The sequence below is a fragment of the Haliotis asinina genome, chromosome 11 (assembly GCF_037392515.1).
Source record: "Haliotis asinina isolate JCU_RB_2024 chromosome 11, JCU_Hal_asi_v2, whole genome shotgun sequence".
Classification (NCBI taxonomy): Eukaryota; Metazoa; Mollusca; class Gastropoda; order Lepetellida; family Haliotidae; genus Haliotis; species Haliotis asinina.
The window spans coordinates 50,622,985-50,646,380 of record NC_090290.1 but is presented as its reverse complement, the minus strand read 5'-3'; the positions used below and the strand labels follow the sequence as shown (position 1 = coordinate 50,646,380).

Here is a 23,396-nt window from a genome sequence, read left to right as displayed (position 1 = left end):
ATGTTTTCAATTCTCACTTTCCTATGTAAAGAGATGTCTTATGCCGGTGCTGTTTTACTTAATGAACTAAAATGTGTAACCACAAGCCACATGTCATCACTGGCTTTCAGTGCACGTTATTGTGATCATATATATTCATTAGGTTATTCAAACAGAGGTTCTGTAAAATATTTTTAATTTGTAGTGTTGCAGGACCAATGTAATATTACTCCATTCCGAAAAAATAATAGGCCTGGGATGTTTGATGGATTCTTTAAAAAAGTTTGAATTTGAAGATAAATTGTAGCAGTATGACTGAATACATTTTTCTGGGTGAACGATTATCAAAAGCATGGGGAATAACCTTAAAATATTTAGGTAAAAAGTCAGGATGTTATTTGGGTACAAAGTTACACGCTCACAGTCAATGATAAACGCTCACAGACAATGTTAAACGCTTACAGTCAATGTCAAACGCTCACAGACAATGTTAAACGCTCACAGTCAACGTTAAACGCTCACAGACAATGTTAAAAGCTTACAGTCAATGTTAAACGCTCACAGACAATGTTAAACGCTCACAGACAATGTTAAAAGCTTACAGTCAATGTTAAACGCTCACAGACAATGTTAAACGCTCACAGACAATGTTAAACGCTCACAGTCAATGTTAAACGCTCACAGACAATGTTAAACGCTCACAGTCAATGTCAAACGCTCACAGACAATGTTAAACGCTCACAGACAATGTTAAACGCTCACAGACAATGTTAAACGCTCACAGTCAATGTTAAACGCTCACGGTCAATGTTAAACGCTCACAGACAATGTTAAACGCTCACAGTCAATGTCAAACGCTCACAGACAATGTTAAAAGCTTACAGTCAATGTTAAACGCTCACAGACAATGTTAAACGCCCACAGACAATGTTAAACGCTCACGGTCAATGTCAAACTGTCACAGAGACGAGTTTGCTTCAGTACATGAATACCCCAAATCTATTACTAGTAATCTCCCTGGCTTAAAAATATGACGTCACCTACAAAACCTTTCCTTTCAGATCCGTATAATAAGGAAACAAGGTCGAAATGGCGTCTTAAGGTTACTATCATTGTGTCAATGTTATGATATATGTCGATATTATCAACATTATAAAACGCTAGGGTCATGGCAGGGTTTGTAGGGAAGAGTTGCATAAGACTCTAAGGCAACACGTTATAGTTTCAATGATGATTTCTAGCAGTATAAATCACAGACTGCCTGGCCTTTAAACACAGCTTCTTGTCACATCTTGTGCTTGCCGACACGGACAGATGGACAGGGCCCCGTTTCACAAAGCTTTCGCACGTCTAAGATTTCGTACCTTTTCTCATAGCAATCGTACCCCTATACTGTAACATAGGAAGTAACGAGAAAAGCAACGAGGCCTTAGACTTACGAGAGGTTTGTGAAACGAGTTCCAGGTTAGTGGGGATTCCTTGACCATTGGTGAATCTGATGGTCAAGCTAGCCGGTGTGACAATTTGATATTTATCCCGAAATCTTTAACTGGGTTAGGTAGTTTTCGGCTGATGATGACAGACGCTTAGGGTAACATGGTAACATACGGTAATGACATTAGGTAATGAGGAAATAACTAGTAGTTTAGATGATAAATTTTAAATAAAACGTATAAATAAAATTAACACATTGTCTCTAACAGACTGGCGTTCTACCCGCTTATCAAGACTGGTCTCTCTAAAGTATAGAATTACGATACATACCTGCATTTTATCTCAATTACCTGTTCGTATCTAAGGTAGTAATTAATTATAAATATATAAATAATAGACTGGTGTCCTGTCCGCTTATCTTGACCTCATCAGGCTCTTGCCGGGCACCTATAGCCATAACCGTTACACTCCAGTCACTCCGGGGGAAGATAACATTCATTCATTCATTCATTCATTCATTCTACACTGAGGAATAGCCAGTGGGAGAATAGCTGGAAAGCCATGGATCTTGTGGAACAGGATTAAAGAATAGGATTATAATGCACTGTACATGCAGGGGGCCTTGAAGCAAGGCTAGTGCCTACTGCTGAAGATACGCTTTAGTTGTTTATTGTACCGGGTCAAAAACGTGAATGTTGCTATCAGTGTTCATGTGAGTATTGTCCATATCAGTGCTATATTTAGCGCGGATGCAGCTGGGCAGCACACACACAATCTAACAGGCTGGTTTAAGAGGACCGCCACACCTGTATGACTTGTGAAAGCCTCTGATCCTATTGGACGTCCGTGTGACGTCGCAGCCCAGTGGCGACACGAAACGGGTAGCTGCAGTGTTTGATCCTACATTTCAGAACTACAGCGTGTGGCCATTGCACAGCGACGTCCGGGACGACCCGACATTGGAATACATGGTGTCTGTTTGAATCAATGCACGGAGTATTATTGTGTTGTAGGACTTACAAGCCAAGCTTTCGCTGTCACGTACGCCTTTCGTTGGGATGAATGTCATTTGAGCGTCTGTCGTGGAACTGGTATTGATACCCGTGGAAACATACAGGTAATGCGTTGTCAGTTCTTATTGTTTTACATCCTAACACTGTAATAACCCGCTCGCGACACATACTGGTAGTCTTCTAGAAAGGAAAACAGAGCTTTAGTTTAATTGTATTTCAAAATGTGACAGGCTGTGAAATTCATCTCACCGGCATTTGTAGGATGTAGAAATGATTACGTTTCCGAAAGGGTAAGGAGCGGATAGGGAAGGGGTAGGGCGGGCACCACGTTCTTCTGGGTCTTTTCGAAAACACCCTCAATTGGGAGTACAAAATTCATAATAAAAAACTCACACCAGAGAGTAATAAATGTCACTTGAGTAATAAATAACACTTGAGTAATAAATAAGATTTTGTTTTATTCCAAACACAGGTATGAATTCAGTCGAGATGGTTGGCATGTCTCTTTGAGAGATTGCGCCTGAATTTAATTTATTTATAAACACGAAAGTCGTTTTTGTCTCTCTTTGTTGGAAGGCAGTGGTGAAGGAGGCTGGCTGGGCAGGAGTAAGGGTTGGCTTCAGGGCTGAGTCATGGGCGGATCCAGGTATCTCGACTCTCCCGGCCCCGCCAACGCTAACCTAAAAATCGTTAAGTGTGTTCAGAAGGGGTGATGGGTGGGGCGGGTGTGGTGTGGTGTGGTGTGGTGTGGTGTGGTGGGGGTGGTCGTTAGATCTAAGCTTGCCTTTCCAGTAGCGTAGCCGCCTTTGGCTTTTCATTTCATTTAAGACTGTACATGACATAGGTTCACTCCTAAGACTTTCTTTTCTTTGTACAGTTAATTGTCATTTGTTCGAATTATGTTCATATATAAAGTGATAAGAATCAAACATTCTGGCATTTGATATGTATTCACTACATCTAACACTGCATTGAACAATTATTATTGGCCTCAGCCGATATAACTAGCACTGGTCTACAGATTAGCACTAGCACTAGTCTACAGATTAGCACTAGCACTAGTCTACAGATTAGCACTAGCACTAGTCTACAGATTAGCACTAGCACTAGTCTGCAGATATTTCTCCATAGGTTACTGCATAGTGACAGTTTACATACGACAATACATGGAATGTCTGTTCTATATGTTTTGATAAAAAGAAGAATAATGATGGTAGCTGAAAGCATTTGTCATTGCTTGATTATGTTACCACGTCCAGTGGTGAGGAGACTTCATTTCTATCCTGGGTACGCTCCTGTTCTCTACAGGATATAATTACTACACATTCATGGACGTAAGGGTGAAGAGCTAGTGACCTCGAGTCCGGGGAGTGTTGGATTACCTAGACTGGCGGCAAGTCTCCACTACCTTTATTACCAGCCCGTAGCTGGAAGTAACTGGGTACAGTGTGTGAAACCCATTTCTGGTGTTCCCAGCCATGATATTGCTAAATGTTCTAAAAACGGCACAAAACTAAACTGGAGGTAAAACCACCCACCCTCAACTCACAGACTATCCATAGACATATCACAGTCACTTCTTGTTTGAAAAGAAATAATCTTGAAGTGTGTTTCACTTCATTAAATACACGTATATGCATACCTCAAGTGTTTATCGCAGATTTGCACACGTCTGTAAGGTCATAAAGGTGTGGCGTATCCTCTTAATTAATAAATATTAAAAGCTTTTTGTTGATTAATTCATACCAAAACACAACAGACACATCCCTCAAAGATACTGGTGTTGTCAGAGACTTCCTATTAGCACCGTGGTATTGGTGTTATTGACAACGGCCATTGGGTGAGACACCCTTGTTCTTTCCTTTTGAATGTAGTGATCCAGCTGTGCCTTTTCCCAAATGCACCCTTGTCACGCTACGTCTGTTGCCTGTATGTTTTATGTAGTATATTATGACCTGTAACATATATCTTCATTAATAATCTGCATGACTGCACGTCCTACATAGAAATTATTAACCTGTGCAACGCCAACAATGCACACAGGCGCGCACATACACGCGCATACACGAGCATGCACACACAAGCACACATTTACCTTCTGAGGTTTGTACCTCTCACGGTCAGGTCCCATTAGTCATACTCCCACTAGTCATACAGCTAATGAGGGATTAATTAAAACAACAGGCATATACGCTTGTACAAAACGGACTAGCCCGCTGATTGGAGAGCTTGAAGTTAGTTTATTTTCTAACACTGAGAATGCTACAGTCGATGCCAACCCTGTATCAGGAAGGGGAGGGTGTTTGGGGAGTGAGGGGGGTAGCACAAAGACCCATGTTCGATTACACTTACTGGTACAATGCGTGAAGCCCATTGCAGGTGTCCGTCTCCTGGTACTGTTGGGATATTGTTCAAATCTTCGTAAAACTAACACACCAGTCTTTGTCCGCATCCTGGTCCGTCATATCGACCGTAAAACCAATATACTGGCCACGCAAGTCTAGAGTACTTGTCACGGTTAGATTGGCGATATTCCATGAAATTAAGAAATTCTCTGGCTTTTTTAAAATTTATTTTATGAATATAATTTAGGAACTGTTATGTATGTCAAATGTGTTCATTTCAGATATTTGACCTTAGTCTACCCTATCTCATATTGCTATTATTCATTTAACAAAATGTCAAGAATCGGGGTTTTTGTTGCTAAAGAAAAGCATGTCGATCCATGACATTTCAACGCAAAACTCAAACTGATCATGTTGCAGATTTTATGAGAAACAGTCAAGTTACAGATACAAACTGGAACAAAATAGAACCTCCATATTTTGTAGAAGTGAAAATTATTAAAAGCGGGCGGCAAAAATAATCGATAAGGGCGAATACCAAAATGGCCAGTCTAACCTGACGCACCTTCTCATTTCAACAACGCTGGGTGCCTGTAGTACCTTTTTCGTGAAAGCGCAATGCTGCACGTGTGTTTCACTGTTTCACTGTGCACTGTTTCAAATAAACATAGAACACACAACAGACTTGCACAAGTATCTATGGTAATAATTAATAGTGTAATTGGTAATTGATAAATATATAAATATTCCTTTAAAACTAGCGTCTTTAGCTTCATTGTCCGCTTACCTAGACCTGTCTCTTTTAAGGATATAGTTGCTATGTATGGGCCTAGCCTTAAGTACAGCCCTCTAGCAAGGCTAGCAGTTCGCTGGCTCCTCGCACGTCTCTACCAGAAGCCGTGTGATCAATATTGGCTTGAATGCGATTTACTCCTGCGTGGGTGACAACGTGCTGTCTAGGAGATAGCTATTGTAATTACAGAAAAGGGTTTGAGCTGCGGAATAATTTTATAACAAACGTACCATGACAAGATTTCAGTTTGTCCTACCAGCAATGTATCAGAAAGAGTCTTAAGGGTATATGGTCAGGCTATACAAATCATTTTGGGTGTTGCCTATATCTGGTTCAAAAACCTTTTGTGACGGGAAAGGCGGCAGGCACAGACTAGCGAGATCATGATCATTTTGGAAAATACCTTTGAACATCAGCTTGGGAGCCACTGTTTTTACTTTATTAGATAGTCAAATGGAAAAAGGAAGAAAATAGTAATAAATTCAGCTCTGTTCTAGAGTATTGGGATGCAGAAAATGCCAGACTCCCAAAATGGGTCACACAAACACGTTTAGTTATTTCTGTAGACACGCTGTTCATAAAGAACCTCTGTGTAATAGGCTACTTGTATACTTACCCTTGAAGACGGGGTGAGGAGCGACTCCTTATATTGTGTGAGATGACACAGATGATACTAAATGATTTACCCAGGCTTCTAAAGGCTCTTTCCAATAGGGACGCTACCCAGACAAGTTTTCTGTGTGTCAGTAAGGGGCCCCGACTTTTAATATGTTAATTCAGTGGATAAAGATACTAAAGTATTAGGTGTATTTGAATTTTGAACCTACATCCGCCACCACTTGCTCGCATACGCACACACATCCGGTATTAGTAAACCGTAGAGACCCTGAAACAAATACACCCAATGTGGCATATGCAAGCCTACAATGTGAGAGGCAAGTCTAGACTTCCACAGTTTCAGGAAAATGAAAAACAAAATCGGAACCCCTTTTTATTGTACTAGTATATGTATGTGTACATTTCAGAGGCTAGTTCTTCTCAATAATCACAAGTCCCGGATAGATTTCTCCCTTCTAAACTACTTTGTCAGTTCGTTTATAAAAAAATGCTTATTGACTTAATTATGCCTGTTACTGTCAACACATTGCCTTGCAGCAACTGGAGCGTCTTTGCAGATGTAGTTTCAGATTACAGAGGTATTGTTTTGCATGTTTTGGTGTGTTGGTGGGACAATACGTATAAGTACATCTAGAAGCACAGCGTTCGTTAGTCTTGTCTCGCAGTCCCCAAGCCACATTATTTTCCCGACAATCTAGCACTCTCTACAATGCTACAGCCATAAATGAAGCAAGTCTAGATTACCCCGGGTTCAGTCTCCGGTCACCCTGGGGCTCTTTTTCAATTTAGATGGGGTTATTTGTTACAATAAAAAATTTATATATTCAGGAACGAAGCGTTAGTGTAGGTGTGCGTTGTTTTGGGCGCGGTAGGGGCTGAAAAGAAGACGACTGGGGTGGATGTGTACACGTTGGAAGAATCAAGAAGCATACGCAGAGGGGAGCGTAAGTCTGTAAGGTAATAATTAATAGTTTAAATCATACTTTGTTAGACAATGTAATAACAGTCTGTCCGTCTATCTCGACTTGCCTCTGTAAGAGATAGAATTACTTTACATGCACGGGCATAGCACCCAGTACAGACAAGACTACGTGGAGCGATAAAAGCTGAATTTTAGTTGTTTTGCGTAGAGGATTTTAATGCTTGGTTGCAGTTTATTTTATTTTATTATTTATTATCGTTTATTTTTGTATTGTGTAAACATACCGTTTCAACTTTCACTGAGGATTAACGGGTTGATTGGTGGATCCAGAGGGGGCTTACAGGCTGCTTACCCCTGCTCAAAACGCTGTGTCCACCCATGCCGGTTTATATTTAAACAAAAATGTCACGTGTAAATATCCTCTTCAGAATAACTCACAGTCTAAGAAATCAGAAATATCAAAGGAAAACATACACATATATCCTGAAACTGAAAAGTAAAGTAACGATAGTTGGTGTAAGATTCGAACCAACATACATAACTGGATATCGTGATATCTACTAGGATATTCGGGCCACACAATGGTAATATTCATACGATATATTTAATATAAGCCAAATAGCACGATTAACATCCTCTGTGCTTTGAAGAGAGCGCGTGTTAGTCTAGGTTTATCCACAAGTGTGTGTCGCCATCTGACGCAGTATGGCGTCCATGGCGTCATGGAAAATCATGCTTTAAACATATTCAGAATAGATCCATATCGGACCCCGCAGTTCTGCGTGCCCTTGGTCTGAGACTTTGGGTGATGGAAGAGACTGCAGTGCTAGGGAGTCTCCATATTCTCTTGAAAGTTCTTAGTGGGTTCACCTATGCAAGGTTTCCAGGGAGAAGCCTCATTTGCTGTCTAGGTAGCGTGTAGAAGGGACAAGGGTTACCGAGTTGATGACACGCCTCATCATTTTGATTTTGTCAGGACCATCCAACTTATCAACCTCTGATGCATTTGTCTTAATCTGTAAAACATAATAATGTATCCATTTAATAAAACGCCATCCCCGGCTGAACACGCTCGTGGTGCATGCATAATGGGACGAGACAGGAAGAGTCAAATTTAGGACGCTTGACTGATATTGTTGAACAGATACGTTTTGAGTGAAGACGTCAACTTTTCGTGTGAACGGGATTGCTTCAGAAGATCTAGTAGTGCGTACGAGTTTATGGCGGCCGCTACACGGACAGATCTGTATCCACAACATTTCAATTTCCTGGTAGGTATAATTGCCCTCAGTTAGCCCGTTAGCTGTAAACTATTTCAGACTCTTTCATACTCTGGACAGGCACTGTGGACCAATTCAGACACGATGTTTTCCTCCATGAAGAGCGGACAGATCATTCAAGAGGTTGACAAGATACATATGCCTGTTATGTGGACCAATTCAGACAGGATGGCAATTTGACGCCATGAAGAATGGCTGAAGTTGACAAGGGGGGCTAATTCATATGCAGATTCATACGCTCCAGTTCAGATTTGATGATGTGTTTGATTAGACTCCATTAAGACCGGATGAGTTTGACAAGAGGGTCGATACATATGCCTGTTATTGTAAACATGTATATGATTTTTTGAAACATTGTACCCGTTCCATCTGCTCGACGAGCGAACACTTTCACCACAGTACTACCTCGTCGACCCAGTAGTAAAGCAAGAGGTCTGATATTGATAATTAATTACATTCACAGACCCGTTTCATGTAATTAAGAATTTGCTATTAATACTGCATTTAAATGTAAGCAATGTTTCTTCTCATTGGCATCCAGGGCATTGTATATCCCGATAAATATACTGACATGAATCCAATATGCAACAGCTGCATGGCATAAGCGTTTCGCGTAACGACTTGCAATAAATGTAACCAGTGCTTACGATTATTTTTGAATTTGTCACAGAATATGATCAATATGTACTGTCACGATATTTAAGTGTGGATGTATCATATTTGACGTGAATTCCTATTATCAGATCTCAAGCTATTGTAATACTATTTTCACAGCGTTACAATATATTTACGCAAGTACACTTACACATTTGTTTGTAACATATGTATTAGGGGTTACACTTTCCTAGTAAAGTACAGATTCTTGTACTTTTGATGGCTGGTTTAAGTCCCATCCGGGATTAGGGTTAGGAACCTAAGCGCCAGCACACAAAGTCATCCGCCTAACCAGTTCAGCCACCGGAACTTTTCCACTACTTTTTTTTTGTTTGGTGTTTTTCGCCTCACTAAGCAGTATTTCAGCTTCATGGAGGCAACCTGTACGCAATCCAGTGACTGATAGCACGAGCATCAATTACGTAAATGGGATACGATGTCGTGTCACTCACTCACTCTTACAAACATGGGCGGGTAAGACCAATTATAACCCGAATCTTCTAGGATTCCTTGGAACTTAATGTCTTTAGGGAACCGAATATCCTTTACTGTTTATATCCTCATTTATTATTTGTATTTCGAATTGATTGTTTTCCTCATACTTCCGGATGGTTTTAAGGTACGAGGTGACTGACGAAGCCTCTTGTATGTTACCTGTGGTAAATATGCTCATGGAAAGGAATCATCGAACACATGAAAGTACAAATTTGCCTATATGTATTTCCAAAATTTCACCCACAATGCAATAAATACCTTGTGAAAAATAAACGAAAACAAAAAATAAGAAACACTGGATCTTTCATGCGTTCCTTTGTTGGTTTCCATGTTTATCACTTTAAATTACACATCTTGGCTTGGAGATGCAAAGTATCTTCCGTGGAAGTGGATAGTTTGATGACGAACGACTTAATCTGTATTGTACCATGGAATTCAGGACACAGCCTGTATTCAGTTGACCAAGAATAGTATACCTCATGTGTGTTATTATTCAGTATCGGTTGCCATAGTCACGTGCAATGTACCCGGATATCCTGTCACGTGGGGAAGGCCTCGTTATCTTTTCTGAACAGTGCAGTGTTTAGTTGGTCAGCCATCGATTTCTTGGAAATCGTCGTTATCCTTACTGTCTTTGTGTTGGGATGATTATCATTCTATCACTATTTATATCTCCGCTACAGCAAGGGGAGTTAAATGAGGAATGGTAAATGGAAAGGCATGGGTAATTCCAGAATGAACACACACTGTAATTCAAGTCAACTGAATCAGTCGACTAATATTCAGTCTCTGAATATAGTATTTCACAGGAACAAATTAATCAATTTGGAATCGAACAGAAATTCCACTGAGATGGACAATTCAGAACCTGAGGAAGTCGAGGCTTCCTTCACTTAGAGTTTAGCTTTGCAAAAAGGATGGGCGCTAGGGAAACTAATGCCCTACAGGGAATGTGAGACAGACTAAGTCACGACAGACAGCATGGTGTGTGCGTGTTCGCGAGAGGGCGCGCGTGTGGGTGCGTGTGGGTACGTACTGTTAATTTTAACAATACTATATGAGTACTGGAACCTACCCGTACTTTGAGAGCACTGAATGGAATTTAATGCCGTATCAGTAATCTTGTGTTTCGTTTCATATGTGTACCACAACATTGCCTATTTTGTGTTAACAGGTCATTAAACAATAAAACAAATAAACAACTTATGGGTGTCTGGTTATTGCTGGGAGAGGTGACGTGTTGACGACAGGTCACGATAAGGTTTTGGAGCGGAAATGTGTGGAGTAGTTGAAGTAATGTACGGGTTTATCTATCATATCATATCAATGTGATATGACTTGTTTACCTAGGGTAGATAGCACTTGCCGAGTTTCCCCTTCATCAAATACTTCCCATGTGAACTAACATGTTGCCATATATAAAGTGCTATATATCAAAGTGTTACCTTTCATACGGTATTTAGAATTTTGCAAATTTCATTCACATCTCATTTGAGTAATCAAACCGTATGGCGCGTTCAAATCGCATTTGCCCAAAACTGGTTACCTGGCAACACCACATACTTGTAGAATACACTAATGACAAATGTCTTACTGAGTATCGTGGCTTCATATACTATTAACATCCTCTGAAACCGTACACCTGCTATATTTACGGGGGCGTATTCGGCGAATCATGCGAAACCTGCGTGAATTTATTTGAATGGAATATTCAGGATTTCTTTGCAAAGGTAGTGAATTTTCTTCAGTTTGAGTGTACCATATCAAAATGAGACATGCAAAATGGAATATATTTATAATTGTCAACACTCGTATATATTAACTTTCACAGTAAATTGGTCATTGGTTATTGTCATGATATTCTTTAATGGCCAAAGAATATGTTTTATTTCACTGAATATTATTCAACATGATTCTTTACTTACTTATTTTGGTATTCGTTCTCCAATATTCTTATTTCTTACACAATAGTCGTGATGTGTATCAATGTCACAATTTTACTTCAGTTAAGCACGTATTTTTTATTCATTACCCAGTATTCGTTTTCGGAATAGTTTGGATATATACTCATTGTGCGAAACAACCACACGCCCGCTAGCCCGTGGCTAGTACAAATCCAGCCGGGCCAGTAAATCTCTACATTCACTGACCCGACTGGCCAGTGGATATTAATAGCATCACTTTGTAAATGTATCACTATCTCCGACTTGTTGAGTTATGTTACACCTTTTAATGATGCATGATTGTGGCTTGGTAACCACGTTCATCGTGTTAACAACTTAATGATGAAAGCCGTGTCATGTCGACAATATCTTACTTTCATCTATATCATCATGTACTCTTTCTACAGTCCGAGTTGGACTATTGAATTGATTTGTTGGCTAGTAGCATTCATAGTTCGCCCGATTGGTTTGCAAAATTAGGAAACTATTTCGCACTCTGTATATATAATGTATTATATTCACCTCAGAGCCGATGTGTTGGTGTCATGTCATCAAAACAAGCATGACCACATTTGATACGGTGACACTTGTTTCATCACATGACACGTAGACTGGGAAACATTTATGACTATAAATGACTCTTTAATGAGTTGATGATCACATTTGATACGGTGACACTTGTTTCATCACATGACACGTAGACTGGGAAACATTTATGACTATAAATGACTCTTTAATGAGCTGATGATCACATTTGATACGGTGACACTTGTTTCATCACATCACCACGTAGACTGGGAAACATTTATGACTAGAAATGACTCTTTAATGAGCTGATGATCACATTTGATACGGTGACACTTGTTTCATCACATGACACGTAGACTGGGAAACATTTATGACTAGAAATGACTCTTTAATGAGCTGATGATCACATTTGATACGGTGACACTTGTTTCATCACATGACACGTAGACTGGGAAACATTTATGACTATAAATGACTCTTTAATGAGTTGATGATCACATTTGATACGGTGACACTTGTTTCATCACATGACACGTAGACTGGGAAACATTTATGACTATAAATGACTCTTTAATGAGCTGATGATCACATTTGATACGGTGACACTTGTTTCATCACATCACCACGTAGACTGGGAAACATTTATGACTAGAAATGACTCTTTAATGAGCTGATGATCACATTTGATACGGTGACACTTGTTTCATCACATGACACGTAGACTGGGAAACATTTATGACTAGAAATGACTCTTTAATGAGCTGATGATCACATTTGATACGGTGACACTTGTTTCATCACATCACCACGTAGACTGGGAAACATTTATGACTATAAATGACTCTTTAATGAGCTGATGATCACATTTGATACGGTGACACTTGTTTCATCACATGCCACGTAGACTGGGAAACATTTATGACTATAAATGACTCTTTAATGAGCTGATGATCACATTTGATACGGTGACACTTGTTTCATCACATGACACGTAGACTGGGAAACATTTATGACTATAAATGACTCTTTAATGAGCTGATGATCACATTTGATACGGTGACACTTGTTTCATCACATCACCACGTAGACTGGGAAACATTTATGACTATAAATGACTCTTTAATGAGTTGATGATCACATTTGATACGGTGACACTTGTTTCATCACATGACACGTAGACTGGGAAACATTTATGACTAGAAATGACTCTTTAATGAGTTGATGATCACATTTGATACGGTGACACTTGTTTCATCACATGCCACGTAGACTGGGAAACATTTATGACTAGAAATGACTCTTTAATGAGTTGATGATCACATTTGATACGGTGACACTTGTTTCATCACATGACACGTAGACTGGGAAACATTTATGACTATAAATGACTCTTTAATGAGCTGATGATCACATTTGATACGGTGACACTTGTTTCATCACATCACCACGTAGACTGGGAAACATTTATGACTAGAAATGACTCTTTAATGAGCTGATGATCACATTTGATACGGTGACACTTGTTTCATCACATGACACGTAGACTGGGAAACATTTATGACTAGAAATGACTCTTTAATGAGCTGATGATCACATTTGATACGGTGACACTTGTTTCATCACATCACCACGTAGACTGGGAAACATTTATGACTAGAAATGACTCTTTAATGAGCTGATGATCACATTTGATACGGTGACACTTGTTTCATCACATGCCACGTAGACTGGGAAACATTTATGACTAGAAATGACTCTTTAATGAGCTGATGATCACATTTGATACGGTGACACTTGTTTCATCACATCACCACGTAGACTGGGAAACATTTATGACTAGAAATGACTCTTTAATGAGCTGATGATCACATTTGATACGGTGACACTTGTTTCATCACATGACACGTAGACTGGGAAACATTTATGACTAGAAATGACTCTTTAATGAGCTGATGATCACATTTGATACGGTGACACTTGTTTCATCACATCACCACGTAGACTGGGAAACATTTATGACTAGAAATGACTCTTTAATGAGCTGATGATCACATTTGATACGGTGACACTTGTTTCATCACATGCCACGTAGACTGGGAAACATTTATGACTATAAATGACTCTTTAATGAGCTGATGATCACATTTGATACGGTGACACTTGTTTCATCACATCACCACGTAGACTGGGAAACATTTATGACTAGAAATGACTCTTTAATGAGCTGATGATCACATTTGATACGGTGACACTTGTTTCATCACATGACACGTAGACTGGGAAACATTTATGACTAGAAATGACTCTTTAATGAGCTGATGATCACATTTGATACGGTGACACTTGTTTCATCACATCACCACGTAGACTGGGAAACATTTATGACTATAAATGACTCTTTAATGAGCTGATGATCACATTTGATACGGTGACACTTGTTTCATCACATGACACGTAGACTGGGAAACATTTATGACTAGAAATGACTCTTTAATGAGCTGATGATCACATTTGATACGGTGACACTTGTTTCATCACATGCCACGTAGACTGGGAAAGATTTATGACTAGAAATGACTCTTTAATGAGCTGATGATCACATTTGATACGGTGACACTTGTTTCATCACATGACACGTAGACTGGGAAACATTTATGACTAGAAATGACTCTTTAATGAGCTGATGATCACATTTGATACGGTGACACTTGTTTCATCACATGCCACGTAGACTGGGAAACATTTATGACTAGAAATGACTCTTTAATGAGCTGATGATCACATTTGATACGGTGACACTAGTTTCATCACATGCCACGTAGACTGGGAAACATTTATGACTATAAATGACTCTTTAATGAGCTGATGATCACATTTGATACGGTGACACTAGTTTCATCACATGACACGTAGACTGGGAAACATTTATGACTATAAATGACTCTTTAATGAGCTGATGATCACATTTGATACGGTGACACTTGTTTCATCACATGCCACGTAGACTGGGAAACATTTATGACTATAAATGATTCTTTAATGAGCTGATGATCACATTTGATACGGTGACACTTGTTTCATCACATGCCACGTAGACTGGGAAACATTTATGACTATAAATGACTCTTTAATGAGCTGATGATCACATTTGATACGGTGACACTTGTTTCATCACATGACACGTAGACTGGGAAACATTTATGACTAGAAATGACTCTTTAATGAGCTGATGATCACATTTGATACGGTGACACTTGTTTCATCACATCACCACGTAGACTGGGAAACATTTATGACTAGAAATGACTCTTTAATGAGCTGATGATCACATTTGATACGGTGACACTTGTTTCATCACATGCCACGTAGACTGGGAAACATTTATGACTAGAAATGACTCTTTAATGAGCTGATGATCACATTTGATACGGTGACACTTGTTTCATCACATCACCACGTAGACTGGGAAACATTTATGACTAGAAATGACTCTTTAATGAGCTGATGATCACATTCGTAAGCATGTTCAATCATACTTTCCCGTATCTTGTTCACTAATAGCTCCATGCCATCACCGAAATGTGTCACTTGGTTCAGAAATGTAGTTGCAGTCAGTGAGTTGGGTTTTACATCGCCCAACTGAAAACCGGCATTGTTATGGACGCCGTAAATAAGCTTCACAGCTTTCAGGAATAGGCACATGTGTGTTTTCCGTAACACACGATATTTACCATTGTGTGATTGGTGATGATCAACATCCTGTGTCAGGATTAAACATATATACCTTATTCGTAATACATTATATATCACCCCAAATCCTTCTTTCATGACCATTTTAAACTAAACGTCACTTAATGACATGTTGTAATCATAATATTGACATCTGTTCCCCATGTGAATGACACATCACAGAACTGAACGGCTTGCATTTCTCCTCGATGTATCATTTCAACGTTATTGTGAACATAGTCTCATCCCTGGTTGACACGAAGCCCTTCTTCATTTTCCAGGTGGTATTATATTCAGCCAAAGCACCCATAACGACGCCAACCATTCAATATGATGCTAGTGGTGGCGATTACTATTGCCATGGTGATTCTAAGTCTCGTGACGAACGCTGCTGCACTTGGACAGCTAAGAGTGCGGACATTTGCGATAAAAAACCAGTGCATTCTACCCGGCATCTGTCGGGTGAAAGGACAAACACCAGAAGTCTTTGAATACACTCAGAAGGAAACCTTCCTAAAGGAGCTCAACGCGACAACAACTAACAATACAGTGGTCACAAATATAGTCCATGTTACGTGGTTCAATGGCCCTAAGGAGCTGATGTTTCATCATTTTGTGTCGTTACTGTCCATCCGTAAAGTTCTGAAACCCAAACGCCTGCTGTTCTGGTACACTGTTAAACCAGAGGGCATTTACTGGAACCAGACCGTGGAACGTCTTCCAGAGCTGACACCTGTCCACAGGACCCTCCCTACTACCATCCTGGGGTCTCCAGTCAATGACTCTAAGCAGCAGGCTGACGTCGCCAGACTCGAAGTAGTCATGGAATACGGTGGCATCTTCATCGACATCAACCTCATTGTTGTCAAGCCGTTCACACCATTGTTCAAGTGAGTTGTGTTTGTTATTTCAACTTATTCCTTCAGGATATGATTCCCCTGTTCACGAACACCTGGCGCTCCCGATCGTTTGCATTTTCCGATGGAAGTGTGAATAGTATGTACAAATAGAGGACTGGGCAAATGATTATGTTATTTAAAACGTACATCACCACAATAAAGTGTGAAGTGGAAACGTCTTTATCCTTATTATTGCTTGTTCTACTGGTTACATCTTTACCATTTTCGGGAGCACCAGGTGTTATTGGTCAGTTTCATTCGTTCTTTCGCATGCTAGTAATCACGTTTGCCTTTCGCGCATAGTGCACAGTGGATCGTGCTTGTGCTGACATCGACGCTGGTTAATTTCTGGTGTTAACATCTAACATTCCATTTTGTACGTTATATAGGCAATTCCGTCAATGACTGACTGCTGTAAAACTTCCAGGTACAACGTAACTATGGGATACGAAGCACCTGGCAAGCTTGGCACTGGCATCATAGTCGCCAAACCCTGGGCAGAATTTCTCAAACTCTGGTACAGAGGAATTGCAACATCGAAAGATGCCAGTAAACGGGACACGAAGGTACCTCTCAACCAATCCGAGACTCTTCTGCACACAGAAGTCACCTCAATGACTCTACCAAATACTGATGAGTCTATGTATGGCTCGAAACCTTTTGACTGGGAGAAGTCCAACTTTGTCGTTCCAACTTGGATTGAAACATCAAAGAGGCAAAGCCTTGGGCAAAAACTCAACGCCTGGGAAATTCGGATGTGGAAATGCGTTGCTGGTGAGGTCTTCAGGTACATCTACTTTGGAGACAAGAAGCTGATACAGCCTGTGTATTGATGCTGCTGATTCCAGGTTCTTCTGATGAGGACCTAACCATGTGAACTATTTCGGGCAACCATTGCACCCAACATGTGTTTATATACTGCCATCAGATGACTTTCCAATCGGTCCGTCCAACAGCAGAGCTGCCTATAGCTTCAAAGTAACCTTGTCGGTCCATTTCCGTGATTAGGAGTCCCCTCAACAGTGCCTTACCAAATTAACATATTCTGTGAAGATTACTTGAACGTGCAAAGCACGACGTTCTCTCTTTCGATAGTGTATTTTCTATATTACATGTTGTGTTCTCTTTGTGAGTGGTTTTATGTCAGGCACCTAATAACACGACATCCTCTTCCAGGCAACATGGAAGGTGTTGGGCCGTTATCTTCAAGCGTTATGTTGTTTCCAAGGGATTGGATCCTCGATTGGATTATAGCTAAATTTTAAAAATATGTCTGTCTGATAAAAAATGTAACCCCATTTCATGTGGAAAGGAACTCCTGTGAGGTCGACACCTGAACCTGACAAACTTAGGCTTTAAACAGGGTAGAGAGGGTTGGGCTGAAGGAAAATGATGAAAGATTGACTGATCATAGAATCCATGTTGTAGGGTTGTTTGGACGAGCATTTTAACATGATCTCATGTTATTTGTAGACTGATGGTTCTGACGATAAAGATCTCTTAACCACTGAATGTGTAATATCTGATAGCAGGTATGTGCCTGAATCATTGTCGCGAAATCATCTTTAAGTTCCGGGTTTTCTTCAGCAACCCATGCTTGTCTCAAGAGGCAACTAAAAGGATGCGGTGCTATGTTGAGATGTTTGTCAAGGTATCAAAATGGCGTAAGATGATGGTCATGATGTCAGATACTCTGTGGGCGCCATAAATGTGGATAATACCGCGACGTTCAAATACTCATACACAAACAAGCCTTCACATTCTGTCCAGTGTTTACTGACATCTAAACTAACTCTTAGTTTCTGAATAAACTTGAGTTAAACAGTAACAAATAAACTCATCTAAACTGACACGGAGCTCCAGTGAGATGGCAGATTCAGAACCTGAGGTAATCTAGACTTGCTTCATTTACGGCTTTAGCACTGGAGCGAGGTCAAGGCTGCAAGGGAAATAATGTGGTTCAGGAACTGTGAGACAGATTTATTGACATCTCTTGGCATTTTGTTAATGTTTGCCACTTCGTTTCTTGTCAAAGGTCCGGTTGACAAAGTATAACTATTTCATGGAATAAAAGATGATACAATACCGTAACCCCAGGTTTATGTATAATCCATTATACCGTTGTTGCCGATTAAGAGAATATCATACTGCAAAATTGCTGATGCAGCATTATGCAATATTTGTTCACTCATTCATTCTGTGTGTACCTGGAAGTAGGAATAGCGTCTGTCAAATGGTAGGATGTTCTGTGAGGCACTGTGAGGCACTATAGAACTACTTGATTTGAGGTGAAATTGTCTGTTCCTGGTCGGTTCAAACTTTTTCGAAGTTTTTAGAAAACCTAAGGTCCCTCTCCATCATTTGCCGTTAAGGCATTCCCCCAGGTTGCACACACACAGAAAACACAACTATTATCACACATAGTTCTTTAGTAACGTTACATCTGAAATCTATATAAGTAGGTATTTAACACCCCTATAACATCGCAAATCGTTATTTTGACGATCAACGTGTGATCCAATTCTGATAATTTATGTTCATTATTGCATATCTTAATAGTAATATTAAGTACGTATTTTCAAAGGCATAAAAACATTGTTTATTTTACATATATACTCATACACAACTAGTGTATTATATGTGATGCTCCATTTATACCCGCCGACCAGATGGTTTTTATTCATGACAGCAATTGTGCATGCAATTTTCTCATTGTATTAACGTTTAAGAATAATAGTATTATTTTCATGGATCTATAACACTTAGTGTGACTATCGTGTCTTTAAATATCCATTAATCACACACAATCCTCTGCTTGCATATATACTGAACAGCATAAGAAACGCAACTCTGATTTTGTCAAATTTTGAAATAGGAGGCACAAACATGAACGCATACTTTATGAGGTCGCATTTTTCGAATCTTGTGTTCTTCCGTTTTTCAGTATATGTTACGGAAAGGCCATTATATGCACAATTCATGTGACAATACAATATATATAAGCAAACCACATCAAAACAACAACTAAAACACCCAAGGAAATAAACAAAACAGTCATTATGTGTACATGCATATTTTGTCCTTAAAACTCCTGTAAATTTTCATTAACAATCTTCAGCAGTCTTCTCCCAAGTAAAGGAAGCTAAACAAAAGCCTATTTCCGACCCGTGAAGGTCCCGGGGTAGAATAGGCCTTCAGCAACCCATGCTTGCCATAAAAGGCAACTATGCTTGTCTTAAGAGGCGACTAACAGGATCGGGTTGTCAGGCTCACTGATTTGGTTGACACATGTCATCAGTTCCCAACTGCACAGATCGATGCTCATGTTGTTGGTCACTGGATTGTCTGGTCCAGACTCGATTATTTACAGACCGTCGCCATATAGCTGGAATATTGCTAAGTGCGACGTAAAACTAAACTCACTCACTCACCTATTTCCGCACTGAATTCACCTAGGTCTTCATTGGCAAACACGACTTTTAGCTATAGCGTTTTGGCCAGTACCCGCAGATGTTTGTCACTGCGAATATAAAAGAAGAAAAGCAAATAGAGGTAACGTAGTATTTACGAGGCCATTATGTCATATGACGTCTTCTAACTAAACGGACCAGGATACTAAAGTAGAAACAAAATCAATCCACAAGAGGTTATCATCAATCCACTTGTGTTTGAACCCTTTGTACCCTTATCAGTATCCAAGTATTCAAGTGTCTTCACTGCATGGGACATAAGAAATGTACTTTGCACAGCGCAACCACGTTGATGACTCGAACCACATTAAATAATAAAACGTCATGGCAAGATCACAGACTATCAGGAACTGTATCCACATAGTGTTCGTAGGACTACGTCAGTCGTAAGCAAATAATATAGTATAGTGTTAAGATATGTCGTAAAGTTACTAATGCTTAGTGGAAAGGGTCCTTGGATTTCCAAACAACAGTAACGCGTAGCTTGCAACGGGGACCTGTAATATAGATGACATATATGAAGCCAGTGTTTTGAAGTCAGTGGTGCTTGTGGAAAAACAATTACTACAATTTATGTTACATTTGAGATTAAACTTTCTCCGTGGAAGATGCGGTGTCTGAGAGGGTTAGATGATTGAATGCGAATGGGATTCAACCCAACAAAACCTATGTTAATCAGTGTAATCTATGATGAAAGCATATGTCAAATATGACAATTTCTAAATGACCTTGTATGTCAGAAAATAGTGCGGTTATCCTTTACATATGAATAGCTTCAATCTTTTGCTCTTGAAGACGAAGTCGATGTTAATGGAACTACTAACTGAACCATTGTCACGAAGTACATAATCGTTCTCATAATATTTGCATCTGTTTATTCTTTATTGAAAAAAAGAAATAATTTACTCAATATTTAGTACTTGTTGACTCATTCAAAAGCAACATTTTTAACCCTTCGATGTGAAGATTATGTTGCTTATACGGAAAAGAGTAACGCTTAAGAAAGAAATCGATTGACCTTTCCAGGTTTACCCGTTCTGCTCTGCTTGCTACGGAATTTGGGATGAGATTCAATACAATGTCCCGGCCGATTTCGGCCGCTCGACGCTTGTTTTACAAATGACAAAATAAGGCATGGATGAGTGCTCATGGTCCTAAAAGTAGTGACATCCTTTCTCAGAGTATAGTTACTGGTGTATGTGTACAGGCCATGATGTGACTACTAGTAAATGCCTAATGCTGACATATACTATATACTATATATATATATTCAGAACACACACACACACACACACACACACACACACACACGTGTGTGTGTGTGTGTGTGTGTGTGTATTCTGAATATATATATATATATATATATATATATATATATATATATATATATATATATATATATATATATATATATATATATATACACCTGGAAATTAATCAAGCAACACCCCAATTTTTTCTATTGGAGCAACTTTGAAGTGTTCTGACAATCAAAATATGCCGGGTTGATATAGTTTGACACTTTTTTATTCAACAGACGATCTCTGACAAACAACTTAAAGGGAAAAAGTATCAAGACTTTGCTTTATTGCAACGAAATCCAAATTCTTAAAACTGTCTTAAATTCATGAAAAAATGGACACAATTTACTATTCATCCACAGACGTTGTTGTCAGGTGTATTAACACAAATGTCACATGGAAAGAAAGAACAGTCATCTGAGAGTCTGCACACCGACTTTCATCAATATCTAGTGTGTCCTCCCTGCGCACGCACCACCGATTCCAGACGCCTCCTCATTCCTTGGATGAGTCTCCGGATCTGATTCTGGGGGATCCTGTTCCACTCCTCATGCAGGGCAGCCGTCAATTCGTTGAGATTATGGACTGGTGGGTCTCTCTGCCTCACACGACGGCCAATAAAGTCCCACAAATGTTCAATGGGGTTGAGGTCAGGGCTCATGGCAGGCCATGGAATTCTGTCAATTGCATTTTGCCGCAAAAAATCATTTACAGCATGCGCCCTGTGAGGTCTAGCATTGTCGTCCATAAATATGGGTCTCGTTGCCAGAGGATGGTTCTCAAAATGAGGTACCACAGCCCTGTCAAGAACCTCCTGTTGGTATATATATATACATATGGAAATTAATTAAGCAACACCAAATTCAAACACACATAAAAACTTAACAAAGTTTAACGAAGTAATTTTGATGATTGATTATTCAATTTTGATGTATTGACATACAGCATGAGCTTTTCATGGGTTGATATGACGCGCGTGAAGCTTGCACAGCGCACGTGCATTGCTTTAACCTCAACTTTCGAAAAATGCACTTTTTCCCTGGGGTGTTTACAAGCGCAGGTTGTCGATTGCATTCGGTTTTTCATTCATTTCAATGTCATGGCACGTAGGAAATTATCAGAGGCCACTCGTTGGCAAATAATCGGCATGAGGAATGCTGGTATGTCTCTAAGACAAATCGGGACTCAAATCGGACGACATCATTCCATAATTTCAAAACTTTTGAAAAAATACCGGGCCACTAATGAAGTTAAAGACCTGCCTAGACCAGGAAGACCCAGGAAGACCACAGTCCGGGAGGACAGAGCTTTACTGAGACTTGTACGGCGCAGGTCCTTCGACTCGAGCTCTCGGTTGAGACAGGAGTGGCTTCCAGGGAGACCCATCTCGAACAGGACTGTTCGGAATCGTCTGAAAGCTGCAGGATACCGGGCAAGGAGGCCAATCAAGCGACCCAGACTGTCTCCAGCCCATAAGGCAGCCCGACTGGCCTGGTGTAATGACCGTTTGCACTGGAACATTGCCTCTTGGAGGAAGGTCCATTTCTCAGATGAGAGCCGGTTCTTGCTGCACATGGTGGACGGTCGTACTCGGGTCTGGAGGCAGAGGAACACAGCAATGGCTCCACGGAACATCCAGGAGACTGTGGCCTTTGGGGGAGGTTCCGTTATGGTATGGGGGTGCATTTCCATGAACTGCAAGTTGGATATCATTACCATCCGTGGCAACCTTAACGGTGTTCGTTACCAACAGGAGGTTCTTGACAGGGCTGTGGTACCTCATTTTGAGAACCATCCTCTGGCAACGAGACCCATATTTATGGACGACAATGCTAGACCTCACAGGGCGCATGCTGTAAATGATTTTTTGCGGCAAAATGCAATTGACAGAATTCCATGGCCTGCCATGAGCCCTGACCTCAACCCCATTGAACATTTGTGGGACTTTATTGGCCGTCGTGTGAGGCAGAGAGACCCACCAGTCCATAATCTC

General features: G+C 40.0%; 1 protein-coding gene across 2 annotated transcripts in view; it reads left to right on the top strand.

Moving 5' to 3' along the window:
• Nucleotides 1-2,143: 2,143 nt before the first annotated feature.
• Nucleotides 2,144-23,396, top strand: part of LOC137255880 (uncharacterized) — a 46,566-nt gene continuing 25,313 nt past the window's right edge. Inside the window, exons 1-3 of one of the 2 annotated variants that reach the window (XM_067793462.1) lie at nucleotides 2,144-2,530; nucleotides 16,015-16,623; nucleotides 17,060-19,463. In XM_067793462.1, the coding sequence (XP_067649563.1) occupies nucleotides 16,064-16,623; nucleotides 17,060-17,465 (966 nt within the window). In that variant the 5' untranslated portion in view covers nucleotides 2,144-2,530; nucleotides 16,015-16,063 and the 3' untranslated portion in view covers nucleotides 17,466-19,463. Of the gene's footprint in view, nucleotides 2,531-16,014; nucleotides 16,624-17,059; nucleotides 19,464-23,396 lie in introns of those variants that run through there. The other variant, XM_067793461.1, reaches the window with a different exon arrangement.